Source organism: Apiospora aurea (genome assembly GCF_038362705.1).
Source record: "Apiospora aurea strain CBS 24483 chromosome Unknown utg000007l_segment0_segment0, whole genome shotgun sequence".
Lineage (NCBI taxonomy): Eukaryota > Fungi > Ascomycota > Sordariomycetes > Amphisphaeriales > Apiosporaceae > Apiospora > Apiospora aurea.
The window spans coordinates 159,519-176,249 of NW_027117394.1; the positions used below are offsets into that span (position 1 = coordinate 159,519).

General features: G+C 55.8%; 5 protein-coding genes across 5 annotated transcripts; 3 read left to right on the plus strand and 2 right to left on the minus strand.

Annotated features, from left to right (window-relative positions):
• Positions 1-7,228: 7,228 nt before the first annotated feature.
• On the plus strand, positions 7,229-7,967 carry PG986_010357 (uncharacterized protein; the record flags this gene model as incomplete). Its single annotated transcript, XM_066846579.1, has 2 exons — positions 7,229-7,462; positions 7,512-7,967. 2 exons carry the CDS (start codon positions 7,229-7,231, stop codon positions 7,965-7,967), a joined length of 690 nt encoding a protein of 229 aa, XP_066696070.1.
• Positions 7,968-8,989: 1,022 nt separating this feature from the next.
• Positions 8,990-10,246, plus strand: PG986_010358 (uncharacterized protein; the record flags this gene model as incomplete). The annotated part of the gene is made up of 1 exon (XM_066846580.1): positions 8,990-10,246. The coding sequence occupies one exon, from the start codon at positions 8,990-8,992 to the stop codon at positions 10,244-10,246; it is 1,257 nt and encodes a 418-aa protein (XP_066696071.1).
• A 1,504-nt stretch (positions 10,247-11,750) lies between these two features.
• Positions 11,751-11,972, minus strand: PG986_010359 (uncharacterized protein; the record flags this gene model as incomplete). Its single annotated transcript, XM_066846581.1, has 1 exon — positions 11,751-11,972. One exon carries the CDS (start codon positions 11,970-11,972, stop codon positions 11,751-11,753), a length of 222 nt encoding a protein of 73 aa, XP_066696072.1.
• Positions 11,973-13,315: 1,343 nt separating this feature from the next.
• PG986_010360 (uncharacterized protein) lies at positions 13,316-13,741 on the minus strand (the record flags this gene model as incomplete). The annotated part of the gene is made up of 1 exon (XM_066846582.1): positions 13,316-13,741. One exon carries the CDS (start codon positions 13,739-13,741, stop codon positions 13,316-13,318), a length of 426 nt encoding a protein of 141 aa, XP_066696073.1.
• A 1,725-nt stretch (positions 13,742-15,466) lies between these two features.
• PG986_010361 (serine/threonine protein kinase- CMGC group) lies at positions 15,467-15,679 on the plus strand (the record flags this gene model as incomplete). Its single annotated transcript, XM_066846583.1, has 1 exon — positions 15,467-15,679. One exon carries the CDS (start codon positions 15,467-15,469, stop codon positions 15,677-15,679), a length of 213 nt encoding a protein of 70 aa, XP_066696074.1.
• Positions 15,680-16,731: the final 1,052 nt, after the last annotated feature.

Genomic DNA, 16,731 nt, shown 5'->3' on the forward strand with positions numbered 1-16,731 from the left:
CCACGACTTTGGCGACCGATTGCCCAAAAACGTCCCGTCAGCCGTCAGCGAATAGGGGGCGAAATGCGACAGAAGCTTGGCTTTGTTCTATGGCTGGATCGGCGTAGATGTATTATGTGCTGGGGCCGTAGAAGGAAAAACGGAAATCAAAACATTGGCACTCATTTGGATGGACAACATGCCGTTGCGCAGTGCAGCACGCACCGCTGTCCAGCTGTGTCTGTCGTGTCAATTGCTTTCTGGTGCTGCGTCGTCATGCGGCTGTCATCTCATAGGACTAGCAGTCTGGAATTGGGTTGGAATCGGGACCTCATCCCATCATTACATAGGACTCAGGACTCGCCTGCGCCCAATTACTGAGGAACACAGATTCTGATACCGAGCAGCAGCAGCAGCAGCAAATACGACACCCCTACCAAACCCTGACAACGCATGGAAGTGGAAATGGGCAAAACGGACACGGGCGAACGAGCATATCGCATTTTGGGCTGTGCGCTGGTCTCGAGGCGTCTTGTCCAGTGTTTTCGCGTTGCGTCTGCATTACCATTGCACCTTGAAGCCCTGTTCCCAATGGCAGGTACGCGTTCATGTTGATCTACAGTCTGTCGCCATTGGGTCGGTGCCTTGTTTGGAATCACCCTACGGCGCGACACAAGGAGAGAAAAGCCAATTGGCGAAGTACGACAGCAACAACAACCAGACCTTCCTTGCTCGTGGGTAAGCAAGCGATAACTCAACGAATCGATTGATACATTAGCCCCGTCCTCAGCCAGCTAGAAGCCCGACCTAACGCAAGTACTTGCTCGCCAGTGGTACAAATATCACGAAGACTGTTGAGGGTGAGAGAGTCAGGTACGCGAAATAAGTGAGGCGTGCGCTGTTCTGTTGTCCCGACGCACCGCCAGTCTCTCAGGCTCCTGGTGGGGTTCCTCATCGATGGGCAAAAGAGAAGAAAAAGGCCGAGCAAAACAAGGCCAAAAAAAATCGATTGATGAGTTGGATGATATGATGATGAGGAGATTTCCATCCCACGATCGCGAACAAGAGGCGAATGGCAGCGACCCGGCTCGGCAGAATAGAGTGCCAATTGGCCAATCAGCGGGGGCAATTGGCCGAGCAGAAGGGCGCCGAGGGAGCCCGGACGAGTCCAATTGCTTCTCAGTTCGTGAGTCTGGACTGCCTGGAGTGCATGGACTGTCCTGGTCGGAGCGGTGGCTTTGGCTGGCGTTTCGAATCTCCTGAACCAGATCCGCTCGTCGGGTCAATTCACCTCGATTGCTGCCGCTGTTGGGCCGAAGGGTCTCATTTTCAGGGTCCTTGCAGCGCAGGCGGCCGGGGCTAATCGGGATGGAAGAAGCCCAGAAGGCCAGTGAGTCATACGATGCGTGTATCGTAAGTGTAAGTGCCTCAGTAGGTGGGCAAGGCAGGACAGGGAAGAGGAGGGAAACCCGGCCAAGAGGGAAGACGATGGACGACGACGGCGTCGAGGGGTAGATGTTTACTGCCTACTAGTCTGGGCCATTGGGCAATTGGTAGGGACGGACTGACAAGGACTGCCTGCCTGCCTGCCTGCCTGCCTGCCTGACAGAGGAATGAAGCGCAGCGCTGCCTCGATCTGCCCATGGAGCAGATAACAGATTGGCCCCGAAGCGGTTTAGGCGCTGCCAATTGATCGGCCCAGAAGTCCTTCTCTCGCCGCCGATTTGTACTGTACAAAGCCGGGCATCCCACAAATACCTTGGATCCCGGGCGTCGTTTGTATAAGTAGCCATCCCGAGCTAACAACAACAACGGCAGTGGAGGAAGGGGGGTGTGTCGTTATCGCCATGCTCCGGATTATTCTTAGCATGGTATGTAGCCTCCTAGGCTGCTAGGCTCCTAGCACTCTTCTTTTGCTTGTTTTCGCTACCAACTGCGACGCTACGATACGATGTACATACACTGCACACTACGAGAGCAGCATCAATCAACAGCATTGTTTGCACGCCTTGCGGTGGAATTGATTGCATTACATATCGCAGCCACAGAAAGCAGGATGGCGCGCTTGTCTCGTTAATCATCGTTCGTCGCATCTTCCGCTCGCAATCAATTGAAACCAGCCCATGTGCCCAGAGCCAGGCGACAGGCGGGTAGGTATCGCAATCAATGATGATCGGCCAGTAGCCAGCCCAAGTGCCGTCCGCCTGCACGTTTCAGAGTTCCAGTTTCCCAGAACCCACCCTTTCCAGCTCGCCCCTAGTTTATCGATAATGCTCTATTAATATATATATATATATATATATATATATATCCCCATGGTGAGGCATGAGACATGCACGCAGGCAGATGGCAGAGCAGCGGAGCGGACACGGCATACGGCAGGCAGGCAGGTATAATGCATATATTAGGCCCTTTCTCAACTCTTGTGCCACCCATTGATTCCAAACGTGATCATGCAGAGGACATGTATCATTCGCTCTGTTGGCTCTTGCTGCCTGCTGGATTTTTCGGGAGCCCAATTGCCGGGGCTGGCGTCATCAGTCTGCCTGGACAGGTGTGCTCCTTAGTTGATTGATGCCCATGATCCCTCGTCCAGGCGACTGACTAGTGCAGTGTCATTTCGCCCGGGCCCTGGGTCTGGATATCCCGGCATCATCGCAATTGAACCCGACTTCTCCTCCCTCTCCCTCTCTCTCTTTCCCCTCGGAGTCGCACCCTGGCCGACCGTGCTTCTTACCGCCAATTTGCTGCCCCCAGGAGGCTCGCCGGGGAGGCAGGCGGGAGTTGCCCGGCGACTTTCTTGGGGGAATGGGGATGTTGATCGGAACCCCCACCGCCATAGCTCCAGTCTCCCAGTCTCTCTCAAGCCTCCTTCTTTCTCCTGCTGCTGCCGGGGAAACGGAAACGCCACCATCCGCGTTCTGGTAAAGCCGATGCCCCTGAGCATTGCATCGTACCGTATGTAGAGCATCATTACAGTAGGACAGCCACCTGTATTACGGTAGGGAAGAATTACCGCTCTATGCGTTAATATAGAGTTGGCTCCGTTTCCTGCCACAGTCCCCATCACGAGTCACTCTGGTGCGTGCCCGACAGCCTGGGAGAGTCCTGATCTACAGTAGGCAGCACCGGCGGCTGTGTGGCGTTCGTCATCGTCGCCATCTTCGCCTATCTACGGGCATTGCGGCTTGGCCCATTGGGTTTCCTAGCGACTGCCTACAGGCTCTGCTACTACGGGCACCTAGGATTCAACGGACGATCGAGGCGTGCTTACGTCTTCTCTCCGGCAATCCAGCAAGGCCAGGCAGGCAGAGAGGGTGATACGTAGGTGGAATCCCGCTTCCTTCGCCAGCCACGGGGATTGACTTCAAGCCCGCCCTGCTGACCGCTGTGATCTGTGACCCTATGATGCGATACTTGCCCGTCGCCGCGCCATGAAGAAAGAGGAGAGAGGTAAGTCCGTCTCAAAGCGCTACTGTGATCAGTGCTGGAAAGGGCAGCTCGCGCCATTGGGGGACCGTACATGCAATGGGTGTTGCATCCCGTATGTAGTCCCCATCAGAGTATACTTGCCTATCTGCCTGCCTCCCTTGACGACGTCGACGGGCGTCGTTCGTTGAAAGCTTGGCTCGACGCCACCCCGCCTCAAGTCGCCATACCTAGGAGGTAGGTAGGTAGTGTGTCGCTAGCAAACAAACGGCATTGCGATCTTCTCTTCATTGACTGTTTCACACTCGGTTCTTGGGCCAGAGTAGTCTGGATTAGCGATGGTTGCTATGCAGCCATACCAAACTCGTCCCGCATGACTTCGAGCCTCCTCGAACTGGTGGGTGAACCGACCCCACCCCCAATGGCACTGGCTGCGAAGCCGTTGCGACTCTGCAACCACCAGACGCGGTCATTTATTTACTACTGTACGAACATCCCGTCTAGATATAGACAGAGAAAGCCAGCCTCGGTCAAGTGACGGCGGCGCTATCTTCGTCTGTCTCATCTTGTCTTAGATAACCACCTGCCACCCGATTTTGGGTTACTGTCTGTCTATCTATCTGCTGTCTCACACCTCTCTCGAACACCACCACCTTCCCCTCCCCCCACGTTTCGTGATCACGCTCCGGGAGAGGCGCTTGTCACTTGATCACCTTGTCCAAGACAGTATGACGGAGGGTAGAGACATGCCCTCCCCCTCCAATCCAACGGTGAAGGGGGTGGTGTGTAGTAATCCACTTTCACGTGTTCCACCGTTGTCGTGCCTGTCTACACCCTCTCGATCATCGATGCTCGCACACTTACTGCCTGCTTTGCCTTGCAGGCTTGCTTGCTGTTGCTCCAGTGGAGCACATATAGCTGCCCGCTCAGAGTCTACCTGCGTCATTGCAGGAGGAGGAAACAGAACCACAAAGATTAAAAGATACGGGACTGAAGATGCGAGGATGCACGCATCTGACGACGGATGCAGGCAAACGGCAGTCATGACGATGGGATGAAATGCGATATCCTTATCACCCCTCACTCCGGAGATGTCGCTGCTGTCTCCAGGTTCTGGCCGCCCCCGACCGACGACCCCGCCATCCCACCGTCGTTGGGGTTTACCCAGCAGCGCCCAGAGAGGGGCTCCCCGGTTTGAGGACTTGCTGCTAACCTTGGGCACGCAGCCAACACCACCGGCGGCTATCAACGCCGTTGCAAGCCACTGGTTGACTGGTCGCTCACCGTTCACATCACATCTCGTTTCGCTTCATTCTACCACTCAAGTCTCATCCGTCCCCATGTCCACCGCCGTATCTCCCATATCATCAATCAACGCTTGACAATCCTAGCTGGCATTGATAGGCTTCACTTCACGCTATGCAGGGGAGGGAGGGGGGGGGCTGGCCATCAAGCAAGCGGGTTTCGTTCGCCCTGGCCTGCCTACCTGCCTGCCTCGGTGGGAGGAGACAAGACGCAACGCAAGACCCAACCTCAGACATCGCATATCCTCATTTATCCGCCGCCTCCTCTCCTCCTCACCTTGGGCCTTTTTGTGGCGTGTATTTGCACTCGAAACAAGCAGCCGCTTCTGCATATCTTCACCGTCATTTACGGTCGTCAAGGGGACTGGCTCACTAGCCACGAAACTATTGATGAATAGACTGGTTCATGTGCATGTCGGCGCCTGTGGGTCGGACGATCCGGGGGAAGAAGCAATATTGATGGGCACTTCTTCTTGGTATGAGATTGTCTTTACGTACTTGGGATTGTTTCATTTACTCTGCGCGAGCATACATGTAAGCCACTGCTGATGGCAAGTGTTCTAGTTGTGCTCACTATCCGGGGTAAAATGGCAGCATGACTGCATCCGCTCACATGCATGATGGATGATATGATAGCGAGGGCAGATTAGAAGGAACCCCTGTGAGTCTGTGAGTACATTGATTACATTCCATGTAGGTGAGATCGTGGGAAAGCGAGATGCTTTCTGCAGCAGGACGGGGTTTCTGGGTCAGTCGGTTTTTTTTTTCTTCTTCTTCTTCTTCTTCTTTTCTCCTTCTTCTTCTGCTGCTGCTTTGACGATCTTCCGGCCCCCCGGTTCGACTGTCCCGATTCGCAATCTGCTGCTTTCGACTGTGCTGTACTCCACGTCTATTCTCCGTTCCGTGGATATGCTTCTTTCTGGGCAAATGTAACCTCACAACCCAGCGCAATCCCGTTGGTTGGGTCCCGGAAGGAAGGGTTGGTCAGCAAAGCACATGGATCTGCCAATCCCATCATTCACTTGCCTGCTTGCTGCTGCTGCTGCTGCTTCGGCTGCTTCCAACTACTCCGTGCTCGCATCCGCCCCCCGGTCTTCCGCTGCACTTTTGTTTGTCTGTTCCGTCGCGCGCATTCCCCAAAAGGGATCTAACGACAGACATGCATATCATGATCAAAACCTGAGCCGAGATGACAGATTTCCCTTGCCTGTGCGACCTCGGTGCTGCCCGGTTTCGAAGACGCTCGACTCTGTTTGGCTCGTCGCTGGACCATGTGGCCATTGTCCATACCGGTACAATGCCGACGGCACATCAAGTCCCTGTTCAATTGATCGGTCACCCCCGCGCATCGACGGGTGCAGTGACAATAAGACTGCGATAGACCCCTGGTCCTGGCCCTGGTCCTGGTCCTGGAAATCTGACAGATCCGACAGAAAACGACAACGGCATGGAAGGATTCGCGAAGAAGCGCGGGGGGGTCCATTATGGAATCTGAACATACTAGCCCTGCGTATCTTTGCGAGCCGTGACGAATGGGGAGCAGCGGCCTGTCAGTTGGCATGCCGGGTGACCCCCAGATTGGATAGGCAGAGAGAGAAGACCCTTGCGGGCGCCCAACCCGTGGCCGTCCTCCTGTCTCTGCTTGTTCTGATTTTCCAACTAGCCATGTAAGTAAGACGGGACGTGAGCCTGTGAGCCTCAAGATAGCCAGTAGTCTGCTGCGGAAGAAGCAATCCAGGGGTCTAGCAGGTAAAAGCTTTCGGACTCGAAATGAGCAACCCGAACGAGCGAGCCTTGTCTTGCCTTGCCTTGCCTTGCCTTGCCCACCCCCCCCAATCCAGCGTTTTACATAAAAGCCGTGGGCGCGCGGCATTTGCCTGGGTGAAGAATGGTAGGTTGCTAAAATTCTCTTGGTGTCTTATCTGTGCGGATTTTCATAATGTGCTGTTTTCTCAATCGTCGTCTCGTCATCCATCACCAACGTCCGTTTTGATTCGTATACCGTTGGTTGCCGCCGAAGCCGAGGCTTTCGATAGGTCCCCCTTCCGTCGGAATCCCGGGACTAGGAAACCCCCAACACCACCAAACAGCTGCAGCAGGACGGATTGGGGACAAGAGCCGCAGCGTCCCAACAGCGCGTGCAGTTGTGGCAGTTGCAAGTAGGCAACGGCCACGGACGGTGTCGTGCTTCCTTCCCCCGGGGGGAGGGTCATCTGTCAAAATATATTGGGGTTTGACTCACCTCGTCCGTCATCCCCTACTTGCATTATCAAAAGCGGACTTACACACACACACACACACACACGCACACCACATATGCTCCTTTTCCCCCGGTGCTGCTGCTGCATCACCGTGATAACCCACTCGGTGTCGTATCACTCGTCGCGCGCGCGCGCGCATATACGCCCGACGGCTAGGCGCAGCCAAAAGCTGCAATTTGCTTACGAGAAACCCACATAGCTGGGATACGGGTGGTCGGCATACATACCTGCTGACTGCATTGGGGCAGCGCAACCATGGCTGCCTACATGTGGGACACCAAGGTCTACCCGGCCGAGATGTTCGTCGAGTCGTGCGGCGCCATCCTGTTCGACCTGTCGGGATCGGCCTCTCCCCCTTCTCCGTCTCCGTCTCCAGCATCGGCGTCGTCCGACTCGGACTCGGGGGTCGACACCACCACCACCACCACCACCACCATCAGATCCGCCGCCGTCGCTACTGTCAACGACACAAACACGAACAACAAAACGGTCTGCCTGCTGCACTACATGGCCAAGGACCAGTGGCTCCTCCCCCAAGGGCCGCCGCAACTGCCGCGAGACCCGCCAGGCCGCCGCCGTGCGCGAGGTGCGCGAGGAGTCCGGGTACGCGTGCCGGCTGCGGCCGGTGACGATGCCGACACGGGCGCCGTCGGTACTCGAGGCGGCCGATGTGAAAGATTTCGCGCGGACGTACCCCGACCTGACCGAGCCGTTCATGCTCGAGGTACGGGATCTGGGGCAGGGCGAAGGGGAAGGGGTCAAGTTGGTCTGGTGGTTTGTCGCGGAGGTGCTGCGGCCGGGGATGGGTAGGGTGGACGGGAATGGGGACGGAGATGAGGAGGATTACGAGCCGGGAGAGCCCGAAGTGCACTTCGCGCCGGCGTTTTTCGAGTGCGAGGCGGCGCTTGAAAAGTTGACGTTTCAGAAGGATCGCGACGTGCTGAGGCGGGCGATGGATCTGGTCGAGACGTCCAAGTGGGATTGGAGCGACTGATTGTTGGTGAAGCAGTGTCATGCTGGATCTCCGAAGAGAAATACGAGCACGTCTGATGAGAGGAAGGTCCGTCAACTATGCGCGTTGTTGTGTTGCTTTACAAGGAAGCGAAAGGGCTCAGGCTCGAATGGTTGGCTGGCGTTTGTTACGAACTCGGATTGAGCATCACGAGGAGCGGGCTGTTTACTACATGAAGCGCTTTCCAACACGTTACCATATATACATACCATACTTCTATATATCCCCAGGTGAGAATTACCTTTATTTTACTTGGAAATCTATTCAGATCTTACAATCAAGTTCCTCCTCGTTGTCTTTACACTGGCGACTAAAGACGTGTTACCAGAGTGCTGGGCCCAGCAGCTTCGAGGATCTACGCGGGCGCTGTCCATTCACACCGTCACTCTCCCCCATCACAATCTGCCCCAAAAAGCAACTTGGTGTCGATTCGGGCGTGCTTTTTCGAGCGAGATGAACCGCCCAGCTAGCGCCTCCCGCGTTGCTCTAGAATGCCCTGAGACCACCCTACTGTGTGCCTCCCGTAAGCGCGGGGTGCTAGTACACCGTTTTTCCCCGCCCTCGAACTGGGAAGCATCGGCTTCTGTGCCGATGATGCGGAACTACAGGCTCCTTCGACCGACTTCGTTTCGAAATACTAACGGAGCGACGGGTTATCGCCAAACTCCTTTGAGGGACGGCGTCAGCAAACGATTGAACGAAAAGGGCGGCGGTGTGAAGAAACGTCAGCCACGTGGTCCAGGGGATACGGCCAGTGGCTTGGCTTGGCAGGTTTTCTTCGCTTTCCCCGTGTCGTGTGGCTGTTTGTTTGACGAGCTCCCACCTACGGCTGAGCCTACTATACGCCCGCCAACCTGACCTGGCCAAGATACCAGGAGCAAGAAAGAGTAAGCGCGATCTACGTCATCGCTCACCACTTACGTCAGGGTTGTTTTTGGTGGTGTCGTGCGTCAGATCAGACCTGGTCCTTCCCCAGGCAGGCGGGCGGGATTGGTTGAGAGACAATGCATTACATCCGACTTCTCCGACCCGTGTCGATGGAGACGACGAATCGGAGGGAAGAGGTCCTCTCGGTGCTCCTGACCATCACCACCGACCTCGGCGACTCCTTCTTCGGGCCCGACGAGCCCCTCGCCCTCGGCGCGACGCTGAAGACTGGTTCTCGGGCCCGTGTCTTGGCCTGCCAGGCCGATCAAACGAGTCCGCTGCAGTGGCGCGCGGGCATGCGCGTCCTCAAGGCCCAGCTGCGCCTGCGGGAGCCGCTGCCCAGGGAGAAGACGACGGTGTGCATATTCGCCCGTAGCAGCGGCGATCGGTCCAAGACCCCATCGAACCGGCCGTACTGGAGGCACGGGTACGAAGATGGACAGACGGAGCTGATCGTGCCCGTCAGTGTCGACATGATCGACCGCGTCTGCGCGCCCGTCTCGTTACGGACGCTGCCTTTGCCCAAGCGAGCGGATGGCGATGATGCATCCAACGACGACGAACACAGTCTGGAGCTCGGCGAGGACATTGGCGAGAGCATCGCGCGCCATATCTGGGATGCCGGTCTCGTCACCGCGTCGTTCCTGAGCGACTCGTGCCGGTCCGCGGCCGTCATGGCCGATATCCTGCCCGTACGCCGCGACCGCATCAACGTCCTCGAGCTCGGGTGCGGCGTCGGCATCCTGGGCACCACGGTCGCCGGCATCATCTGGGAAACGGCGGCGGCGCAGGGCCAGTCCCTGGTCGAGGCTCACGTCCTCCTGACGGACGTCGACGAGGCCGAGGAACGCGCGCGGGCCAACATTGCGCGGGCCGAAGGAGCCCTGGAGAGGAGGCGGACGCACGTGGGTGCGCAAGAGAACGGCGAGGAGGACGAAATCGAAGAGAAGCCTCGCGCGCAGCAGGTACAGTTGCAGTACGAGAACCTCGACTGGGACGACGGCCGGCAGGGCGCGTTCGGACCCCTGGCCGCGGCGCGGGCGTGGGACGTCGTGGTGCTGAGCGACTGCACCTACAACGTCGACTCGCTGCCCGCGCTCGTCGGGACGCTCAGCGCGCTGCACCGGCATAGTCACAGTCTCGATGCGAACACGGCGACACGCGTCATCCTGGCGACGAAGCCGCGGCACGCTTCGGAGGAGGCGCTGTTCGGGCTGCTAGGGGAGCAGGGGTGGTCGCATCGGGTGGTCAAGAGGGTTCCGCTGCCGAGGGTCGGGGCGGAGGACGAGGGGGTGGAGGTCTATGTATTGGAGAGGAAGGGCGGCCAAGAGTGAACGCGGATTGGTATCTGGTAAGCCAATCAAGACTGCCGGATCCGGCTCCGTCGCAGGCTGGCAGTGTGACCCACGAAAGGTCCAGTTGCTGAGGACTTGACCTAGGAATCCACGCTCTTGGCGGCTCGGGCATCCGGAGTATCTCTAGGCAGTCGACATGACTGGCATCGCTGTCTCACCGGTAGCCCGAAGCTTCTCACAGTCGGCCACCAGGACGGGGGAGGGATTGCTACCATGATGTGGTCTTGCTGGAATCCGGAGACCCGCGTCGCCTGCATGTGTGTACATAGCGGCCGAGAATGTTCATACTCTAGGCTTCTGCATGGTATTCTGATGTCCATTCGTTCCAGTTCGGCTCCTGATCTCTTCTTCTCCCGATACTCCTCTTCTCCATACACTTGAGAAGGATATTATTGCAGTCTGAGCCTCACACTCTGCTGATTGCCCAGGCAGAGCATGGCTTGATGCGAACAGGCGATGCTAGACATAGCCATCGGCGGGGATAGCCCCCAGCCCTCATGCTGCTATTAGTCACACATCAAGCCCTTTTCTGACCGAACCACCACTGGACGGCGATACCGTGAACAATACATAATTCTCATTGATATCAAGGTAGAGCCGGTCACCACCTTGTCTAGCTGTCGTGCGAATTCTGCATAATCCATCTCGATAACGTGATGCCTTCGTACAAATCTCCGGGCCGATCCCCCTTCCAAACGACAGGTTCTGTTCCTGTTTCAACTCGGTGAACTACGATGAGCCAACTGGAGTAAGATGTAATAAACCTGCGCAGGCTCCCATCCCTTTCCTTGCAGTAAACGCTTTACAGGAAATGGCTACTGATACATCGCTCGAGACAAGCCTCAGGTCGCCGCCATCTAGATGTTATCATCTGTGGCGGTCATTTAGGCAACGGTTCCCCTCCGTTGGTCCGGTCCCATGGACCAGCCTGACCAGCATCCCCGTCCATAAGCCGCAGAAGGACAATAAAAGTCATAATAGGTGGAATTTAACCATCCCAAGGGTTGGCTCAGGAAGAAGAGCATCTTGGCGCAGGGGAAGCGCGCCGGGCTCATAACCCGGAGGTCCTTGGATCGAAACCAAGAGATGCTAGATTTCTTTTCTTTTTTTCTTTTTCTTTTTGCACTTTCTGGACATATGGACTTTTGCTCCAGGGGATATCACGAGTTTGATGTGATCCACGTGAGGTTTCTTTTTTGATCGCCGAGTGTTCTTTGACACATGGCGCATATCATGGCTCCTTTTATGCAAGCCCCCAGATTACCCCCCCTTCAGACCTGCGACTGCAACTCAATGCCAGGACTTAGCTATGAGTATTCACTACCTACTCGCCCACCTGTAACATAACACGTTCCAGCGTGCATGAGAGTACTCCCTGGAAATATGACTTGCTCCATGATCCGTACATCATTTTCTGCCATCATTCCGTCAGGGAAGGGGCTGGGATATTCATGGTTCCCTATGGTAGCAATTATAACAAGCTTCACGCTGGTGAAGGCTTTGAGAACCGCGAAATTTTGGCCTGGTTGTGCTTATTGGGCATAGATGGAGAGACGGGCAGCAAGAACACCCAAAAGGTTTGAGCTCCGAGCCCCTTCATCTTCTTCTTGGGGACGGACTGGGGAGCACCGAAAGCTGCGTTGCCGGCCTCCACAAGCACGCCTCGGTATTTCCCAGTGTATTCTGTGGCATGTGTGACACCCATGGCCTTGCCTTTACAATCCTGGTGAACGATTGGAGTGTCCGAGCAGAGAATTCGATGGGTACTTTTGACGAACTGCTTTTTTTGTTCTTTTGCTTTTCGACTCATACCAGCGCAGGCCAGAAGCAGCAAGTGACACAAAACCGAGCAAGGGATACGGCCAAGTCAAGCAGGAACGGGAATGCCTTGAAATGGCTGATCGCTTCTCCGCGTCCCCAAACAAATGCCTTGAGTAAGTATCTTGTAGTTACTAGGCGGCTGTTTTGTACACATCCCCCGAAGTTGTCTCGCATACTCGAGTGTTCGCTCGCCGATGATGCCGTCGATATCATAATCTTGATTCTGATAAATATATATATAAAAGGCAAACCCGCAATTCAGATTCCTGTCAACGAATATCGAATGAAGTTAAGCTTTCAGCATCCTTAGAGGGGCAATTCGGGCAAACCATCCAAGAAGGCTGTGATGGCTTGGCCAAACAAGAAGAGGGTAGGGAGGATGGGGGAAAGGATGGTTGGCAGTCAAGAACTTGTTGCGAATGTAAAACCGAAGCTGACCCTTGGTATTTTTGGTTTGGTGGTTTGGCAAACCACCGGGGTGGACGGGGGATGATGGCCAAGTTGAGAAGTTGGAGGGACAAAGGGGTGTAGAGGAGGGAGGGTGGATGGTGGCTTGGTAGGCCGACCAAAAGTCGCACCGGGAAGAGGGAAGCTTGGTGTTGAAAGGAAGAAGTAGAGAAGTGTGAGAAGGTGTCCTATACTTCCGACGACCTTCTGCGCTGCATACATGTAATTTGTAACTATTCCAACAAGTTCACCAGAACGGCCAGTAAACAAACTGACGAACGTGCTGGTGTCACCAATATACCATTCGATAAGTCATCTCACTGAGGGCAAAGCCATAGCTTCCGGGGTTGTATAGTTGACAAAGTTGGGTTGCCACAAACTTCACGATATTCAGCTGGTGTTGTTGGATATATCCCGTCGCCCCTTTGAGCTGAGTGATTAGTCAGGCTCACCTAGCTCCGTATTGATCTGAGCTATCTCCGGATGAGGCCTGGCGCAAGGGCTTTTGTGTAAGAGCCAGTCAAGTACATGCCCACAAGTATAAGTCGGTGGATCAAATCCCAACCCCGCGCTCGGCGACAATGACGCCATTGTACTTGGCATGGGGGGGGCGCAGCCCAACTGTGGATGTTCTGGCTGGTGCGACCTTGATGCAAGCTGACATGTTGATGCTACGCTGTGTGCGCGTACGTGAGTTGACGTATGTATTGGCAACCGGGTGGCTAGCTGAGAAGGTAAGTGTGCATAGAGCGATAACCATACTTTAGTAAGTAAAGCTTATCAGCCAGTAATTCCCGTCGTCTCAACATGTTCGGTGGTGTGGAAGTTCTGAAGTAGTCGAGGGCTCATGACACGAAAGAGGGTCGGCGTCGAGGTCATCCGTTCGGGAGCAGCTGATAGGGGACTCCAGTCGTCCGGACTCGCTCGCTCGGCTGGGCCGTCGATCTGATTCACGCGCGCACCCATCGCTTCTGCATAGCCGGGAGAGGGACAGAGTAGAGATAACCACATCGCCACAGTGAAATGGATAGGAGGTCGCTGTGTTTGGATGTTGCCTCCCTTATGTAGTAACATGGCACCAGTCGGGTTGCCTATTGTGGAAGGACCGCATATAGCCAGACCTGGCGACGGTCGGACCAAGAGAGACCCGAACGGTATGACTCTGAGTCTGGCACGGGGCGTGATTGATGGCCTTGATATTACCATGTCAAGCCCATCCCGGGACAGTTAGATAGGCAATCATGATTGCGGTCACCATGCGGGAGCTCCGCAGTCGACGGCCAGTTTCACGACATATTGGTGTAGGTCTCGACGGGACGAAGATATTAAAAGTGCGAATTCTGTTGGGGTTGTGAGCGCGCCCAAAGTAGAGGCCCTGACCATGTCGTGGAAGGCAGGTGTTCGTTTGGAGCGATGCCATTGGAGGAGGTCGAGAAATAAAGTAGGGGGCACTAAGGGTTAAGGCAGATTTGGGGGAGGCCAAGCAGCCAAGGAGGCGTAGCAGACAAGGATGCGGTCGAGGGACCAGCAGACGAGGAGGTCGAGGTCGGCCTCTCGTCAACGGCAGGGCACACAAGCTCGATTCTAGCGCCAACCCGAATCACAACACCACGAGAAGAAGGCCCCGTATGTGCTGGTTACTGATGGCGGCTATGGAGGAACCTGGAAATTTCCCATACGAACATCCTGATCTGACTGGCGCTGGGGACTGGCGTTGGGACCTGCCGTGGACAGAGCACCGGTGGGTGGTCAAAGGCGGTCCAGTGCCAGTGGCAGCCCGCCCAGCCGCACTGTAGGTTAGGTAGATACCTCATCAATACCAGGAAAGCGATTCATGTAACCGGGAAGCTCACCTATCCTGGCCGTGGCAGCGAAGATTGATGAAGAAAGTGAAAGGAACAGGCCACTGCAGAAGAGAGAGACGAGACGAGGCGGGCCATGACGTTCACAAGATGCTTGGTTAGGTTGCACAAGACGATCGACCCGCCCCCTCGCCCCCTCCGCTGTAGGGGTACCGGTAGGGCATCGCTGGGTGGTAACTGGTAATTGGCCTGCATGCCCAGCGCCCAGCGCCCAGCAGTGCCATTTTCAAGCTTATCGAGTCCAGTCCAGTCCCAGTCAGCTCGACCCTCCCTAGCTTCTGAGCTTCTGCCCTTCCAAGTGTCCATGTCAGCCTCCCCCGCCATTTTCCCTCTCATAGCTTCCTCCGAGTCTTGGAAGTCTAGAGCATCGTCTACCACCCTCACTTTTCTTGTCATTGCAATTGCTCAGATTGATTGATTAATGCATTAACCAACCGGTCGACGATTGATTGGATCCGGATTTTGAAAAGTTCTGTTGTCTTCTTTTGTGATTACCGCGCCTGCCACCTTAGACGGGCCTGCCTGCCCTCGCCAGCCAGCCAACCAATTCCCCGATCTGACGACATCATCACCTTTTTTTTTCTCGAGCTTGTCTAGAACGAGACACGCCCGAATACCGGAAGGAAAGAACCAAGACAACAAGACAAGAGCCGAGAGCTACAGTGTCGGCCAATTGAAAGAACCCCGCTGTCTTCCGATCGAATCGCGCGCATCATCATCGTGCCGTATCCAGCTGAAGACTGTATCCTCTTGTGTCGCGTCGCATCCCAGCGCATCGCATCGCATCGCATCGTATTGCACCTGCCGAACCGCAGCCGCGCGCATCATCGTCTTCCCACCTATCGCTCCCCGGATCTCGCACGCGCGACCATTGACCGCACCAACACCAACCTACCCATTCACTGCTGACTCTCCTCTCGACATTCGAGGACCAGCCTCTTTGACATTCCTCCGAGTATATACTGCCTCTTGCATCGATACCGAGTACTCCATAATAACATAGCGTCGACATCCTCCTCCTCCTCCTCCTCCTCCTCCTACCTACGCCCTCTCGAAATCACAAGCAACCATGAACGGCCAGCAGTCGACCAATTCGGCGTCGGCGTCGGAGAAGGTCCCAACCGCCTCGCCCATGAACCCCGAAGCACCTTTGTCTCAGCCCACGACGCTCCCGGCTGGGGAAGCTCCGCTGATGGCCGGCGCCAACGGCTCCTCTCTTAAGAAGCGCAAGAAGGAAGGCCTCAAGCCCATCATCACCACAGAAGGGCCTGCACCTCAGTGAGTATACCTACCTACCTACATGCATTCCCCCCATGACTCCATCTTCTTTCTCTCTGCTCTGCATCTCCACCTCCTTGGGCTCTCCTTGGACTCTCCAGCCAGCAATCCTCCGGCGCATGCTGCTTGTTTGTTTCCCGTCACCTAGGAGCATTGCGTTTGGGCGTCGGGACCTAGTGGCCCGCGACCCTTTGTCGCCCTGATACGGCCAATGCAATTGATCCTCATCACCGACGCATCGACGCTTGGGAAGTCCACAATGCTGTTGTCATGGCGCGGCTGGGCCGGGGCTTGTTTGCGGCTTTGGGTTGGCGGGGTTGATTGAGAAGCCGCAATAACAACATCCATACATACACCCTTGCTCCTATGACGCTCGTCCGTCCGGGCCAGCCTAGCCAGCGAATTGTCCCAGTGCGCAAGTGCCATGATATGAGCCATGGTACGAGAGGGCCAAGCCGAGGCCAATTCTGGGATGTCAGTTCCGCGACCCGGTCCCGCTTCCCAGCTCCAGCCAGACGAGATTGAGATTGTATGCACATCACGTTGCTGAGGGCGAGCCAAAATCCGTCCGGCCTGTGTCCCATGGACAAGGCGGATGTCGCAGGCAGGCGTGACATGCGATGGTATCGAAAGACCACATGCACTACCATCCTATCCCCCAATCTCTCCAGTGCTGCGCCTACGGAGGCCAGACTATGTTCTTCGGCCCTTCTAGCACCTGGGACTGGCAACAAGCTGTGCTATGTACTTGAACGGTTTTTGACTGTTCGTCTGGAGTTTCCGACCCCTTTCGGTTGGATTGCCGCACATGGGTCTAGTCTCCTCTTTGTCCGTCTACCTACCAGTCTACCTGACGTACCTGGCATGGCATTCCATGCCTCCTGCATCCAGCTCGGATCACGAGGTAGGTTAGCTGTCGGATGGATCGTGTCACATCACCTACCTATAGACAGACGATGGCGCTGGCGGTCTGCCATGCCATGCCATGCCATGCCATGCGCCTGCTGCATGCACGCATCTGTCTGTCTGTCTATCTATCTAGCTATCTGCCCTTCT